This window comes from Uloborus diversus, chromosome 5 (assembly GCF_026930045.1).
Source record: "Uloborus diversus isolate 005 chromosome 5, Udiv.v.3.1, whole genome shotgun sequence".
NCBI classification, from domain to species: domain Eukaryota; kingdom Metazoa; phylum Arthropoda; class Arachnida; order Araneae; family Uloboridae; genus Uloborus; species Uloborus diversus.
The window spans coordinates 151,995,185-151,999,818 of record NC_072735.1 but is presented as its reverse complement, the minus strand read 5'-3'; the positions used below and the strand labels follow the sequence as shown (position 1 = coordinate 151,999,818).

The 4,634-nt window shown below is 34.1% G+C and overlaps 1 protein-coding gene across 1 annotated transcript in view; it reads left to right on the top strand.

Annotated features, from left to right (window-relative positions):
* Positions 1–1,886, top strand: part of LOC129223197 (uncharacterized) — a 55,871-nt gene extending 53,985 nt beyond the window's left edge. The window contains exons 21-22 of the mRNA XM_054857764.1: positions 316–590; positions 1,577–1,886. Coding sequence (XP_054713739.1) covers positions 316–590; positions 1,577–1,886 — 585 coding nt within the window. The remainder of the gene's footprint in view (positions 1–315; positions 591–1,576) is intronic.
* The last annotated feature ends 2,748 nt before the right edge of the window (positions 1,887–4,634 follow it).

Here is a 4,634-nt window from a genome sequence, read left to right as displayed (position 1 = left end):
AGTATCTGCAAAAAAAAGTCAGCAACAAATATTTTCTATCTGATCTTTTCCGTTTCAGACCAGTTTAGACTAAAATCTAAGGAATATTTTTTTTACCTCTCCAGGCTTCCTAATGTTTCGCCGATAACCAGTTAAAAATTATTTTAAAAACAAGACTTGTTTTATTAGCAGAAATCTATTTTAGATTTGTGAGTCAAAAGGCTTTAAAATAAATGCGGCTTAAAAAATGTGAAACACTCTTTTTAAATTTTACGTTCATAATGTCACACTCGCATTTTTACTCGTTTCTCCCCAAAACTCTTTATTTATGATTAGGATTCCTCTACGGAAACACTCCAACTCTTGAAGCAGAGAATTGAAGAAAATCGAAACATAGTCGTTGTCAACGACACTACATCCATTTTGCATAAAGTTGAGAAAGGGACTGCAGCTTTTCTAAATGACTTCTTCACTCTGTCGGAAATAATAAAAACTGCTTACAGCGACTCTGGAAAATGTAGGTTGGCACTGGCTCCAAACACATTTTTAGAGAGCTCTTTGGCAGTAGCGGCAAGAAAAGGAAGTCCTTACATAAAAGAAATCAATGCATTGTGAGTATAATGAAGTATTATTGTATAATGTTTATGAAAATATTTAAAAATGCATGAAAGCAATAGAAAATAGAATTTCCGAGTTAAATAAAAGTCTTTTGGAACGATAAAACGATCGCAACTTCTTTAATACTTATTAAAAGTGAAAATAATTACTTTTTTTTTATTTTAAAAATTTTTCCAACGGCTAGTATGAAAAATCAATTTTGTCTGTCGCTAATGACGCTATTTTTTGCATTAAAATTATGCGTTAGACTATACAAGTTAGTTATCAACTGAAAAATGGTTTATACTTTTTAAAAATGCAAATTTTGCATTCAAAATACATGAAAAAATATAATTATTGTCTCCACACTTAAAAAGATGCTTTAAAAACTTATAAAGTAATTTGAAATGATTTACCAGCTAGTCAATATTGGAAACGTAAATGCAAGATACTATTAGAAAAATAGTAAACAAAAGAAGTGGAAGAGTAAATATTGGAAAAAAAAGATGACTTTAAAAATATTGAAGTGTAGAAAAAGTAATTACACACAGTTCTTTCAGCTAAGCATAACATTAAAGGACTTTTAGAGCAAAATTAAAAATTTTGACTTAGTTTGAGGAAAATTTTACGAACATATCCATCCTAAGCCAACTAAATGCTTTCATAGGCAGGTGATACCATCTTCTCTCTGCAAATTAAGTTAAATAAAACGCAGTTTTTTTTCTATATTCCGAATAAATAAATAAGTAAAACATATTTATACATTGAAGCTGTGTCGAAGCATTCACGAATGAACATTGCCGAGTTGAAAATTTTTAATTGAAAAAAAATCAATTTGCGATAGAATAAGGAATTTCCGGTTCTCACAAGGCCGCAAAATGGATATAAATCGGTTACAAAACAGAACTAAATAATTTTGAAAAAAAAAAAATCTTTGCATATTGAAGTATTGATTAATTTATCATTCATTAACTTAGTGATGGTTTTTTTCCCTCCTCAGTATTCGACATCTGTGGCATGGCGGACTTATGCAGCATTGGACCGAACGTTATTCTAAACTAAAGTCGCACGAATGTTACTTCATTACTACGTCTCTAAGGGGCGGCAGAAAAGACGTAACTCTTAAAGACCTTCTAGGAGCCTTTCTGATGCTGTTGTGCGGGCTCTGCATTTCTAGTATCATCATCATGACGGAGCTAGGCTCGACAATAGCAAAACGACTAAGAGTCCGTTTTAATAAACCCTCTGTGAAAAAGTCTGAGGTTGTGTATATTGACAGGATTATTCTCAGTATTAAAAAGTACCACTGATGAGTTGGATGAATTATTTTATCACTCTAACACGTGACATTTTTACTAAAATATTGATTCAGTTACGGAAACTGATGAATTTAGTCAATACAAACTATTAGAAACATTAAAATAGCCAAACGGTTCTGCGGCGTAGTGACTGGAAGTTGTTTTTCTTGTGTTAATACTCTGCTAGTAGAGAAATAGCTTTTACGTTTCCGTTGACAGTTTAATGACGCAAAAGTCTCAGTACGCTATACTGTGTAAGGGGCTGTGCGTAAATGATGTCACATTTTTTTTTCATTATTCTTGACCTCCCCCCCCCCTTTGCCACAAAGTGTCCCTCTTCACGACCCCCTCCATCCTTTATCAATTTATTTTAAATACCAAGGGAAAATGTACAAAATAAATAAGTAAAATGAAATAAATAAATAAAATAAAACAATATATACACACACACACACATATATATAAAAGCAAGAAAGTGAGGACATTATACTAAGTAAATGGCAGAAAGCAGTCTTCTAAAGGATGCGGAACAACTTTATTCGTCCAATATGAGTTTTGACTACTTGTTCTCCCCTGGTGTTTTGTGATTACTTGAAAGTTTTCGTTGAGGGCTTTCGGAAGTTATTTATAGCAATGCATAAGAAATAAAAACTCCAGTGATTAATATTTGAATAGTAAAAAAAAAGAAGAAAATGATGCATGCCATACATTAAAAATACACTTAAATCCCGATAAATCGAAGTTCCAAGGGACTGGCTAAAACCTTCGTTGTTGGTAGTTCGAACTATGGGAAGTTCTCGCTGTCTTCTTAAGAGCGCTAGACCCAACGAAAATTTTTAGGTAAAAAAATATTCGAGCTTTAAGGCTTCGAGTTATCTCGAGTTCACCGAAGGAATAATGATATAGAAATTCGCATCATTCAATTAGAAAATCTTTATGTTTGACGTGTCATATCGAGACACCAGCTTTTAAAAAATGTACAGTTTTTAGATTGCTCATTATACAGTACCATATTTTTACTTCCTTATCCGAAGTAAAGATGTTGTGTTCCTGAAGAAAGGTTCGCTGCGATTTGAAAGTAAATTTTTAATTTAATCATTTTGAACCAATTTTGAAGCAGTTTCATTCGTAGTTACTGTCTTATCACGGATTGTATGGAAAGGCAAACATCCAGTTTACAGGCGGAAATAGACGTATCTATTAGTTTTTAGGTATGTCAGCGTGTGCAGATGCATGTTAGCCTCTAAATGAAGCAGAGTTTCTTTCAATTAAACGGAACACGCGCATCAATCTTTTACTTTTCAATCTTATTCAGATAAACTCGTCTTAACTGGACGTTCGCCAATTCCATACAATCTGTTGTTGGACAGTAGCAAGTACACAAATTCTACAAATCTGTACGTATTTGTGTACGTACGTACGAATGGACAACCGAAACATGTATTTTTACCTCCCTGAACAGATTTTGATGAGTTTTGCCGTGACGTCGTATCTTATGTGCGTATCTTGCACAACTCAAAAACTATTATACGCAGAATGTTAAATTTTGTACTTAGGTTTTGTACTACGTCTAGATGTTCACCTACGTTTATGGTTGCAATCGAATCTGCAAATGAAGCGTATGTAGCTTTCGCCAAAAAATGATAAAATTTCATTTTTCGTACATACTTGCATAACATGTAATTGTGCACGTTCCCTTTTGGTTGTCATCGGATGTTCCAAGAAGGACGAATTATTTTGTCACTCTAACACGTAACACATTTCTACTACACTATTGATTCAGTTACGAAAACTGATGAATTTACTCAATGCGAACTAGAAACATTGAAACCGACAAGCTGTTCTTCGGTGTAGTGACTGTAAGTTGTTTTTCTTGTGTTTATACTCTGCTAGTAGAGAAAGAGCTTTTACGGTTCTGTTGACGCTAAAGCCTCATTAAGCTATTCTGTGTTGGGGCTGTGCGATGTGCGTATATGATGTCACACTTTTTTTCACCATTCTTGACCTTCGCCCCCTTTGTTACACATAGTGTCGCTCTTCATCACTCTTTCCACCCTTTGTCACATGTCACGCGGAGTTTTTATAAATATATTCTTACAAACACACACACACACACACACACACACAAAAAAAAAAAAAAAAAGAGCGAGGTCTCACTTTTTGTTACCCCCTTCCTCCCCTTCTCACAAATTGTGCAATTTTACAAACCCCTTTCCCCCCTCAAAGAGGGGAAAATCATTTGTGGCCATCCCCTAAACTAGAAGTTAGATGGGGGAGGGGAAAAGGCGTTTTTCGTACATACTTGCATAGCATGTAGTTTTGCACGTGCTTTCTTGGTTGCCATCGGATGTTAAAAGAAGGAACTTAACTTGTTTTTTGTATCAAAAACTCATTTTAAATCCTTTTTCGCACCAAGGACTTGGATGTTAAGGGAAAAAAATTACTGTAAATTTGTTTTTTTTCTCTTCGTTTGTATCTTTTTACTTCCTTTTACAAAGAAGGAAGTATGTATTGTATTCGCAAAAAAATTTTCACTCAAAAATCGACCTTTATTTTCATTTTACTAACCCCCGAATGAAAATTGAGTTTTTTTTCCACGCGACCACATGTGGATAAGTGCCTAAGAACGTATAGACACGCGAAATATCCATAATGACGATTCCCGAGATAATTACAACGAATTTCTCGTGACGTCTGTATGTATGTACGTACGTATGTATGTGCGTATGTATGTCATATAACTCAAGAACGGTACGACCT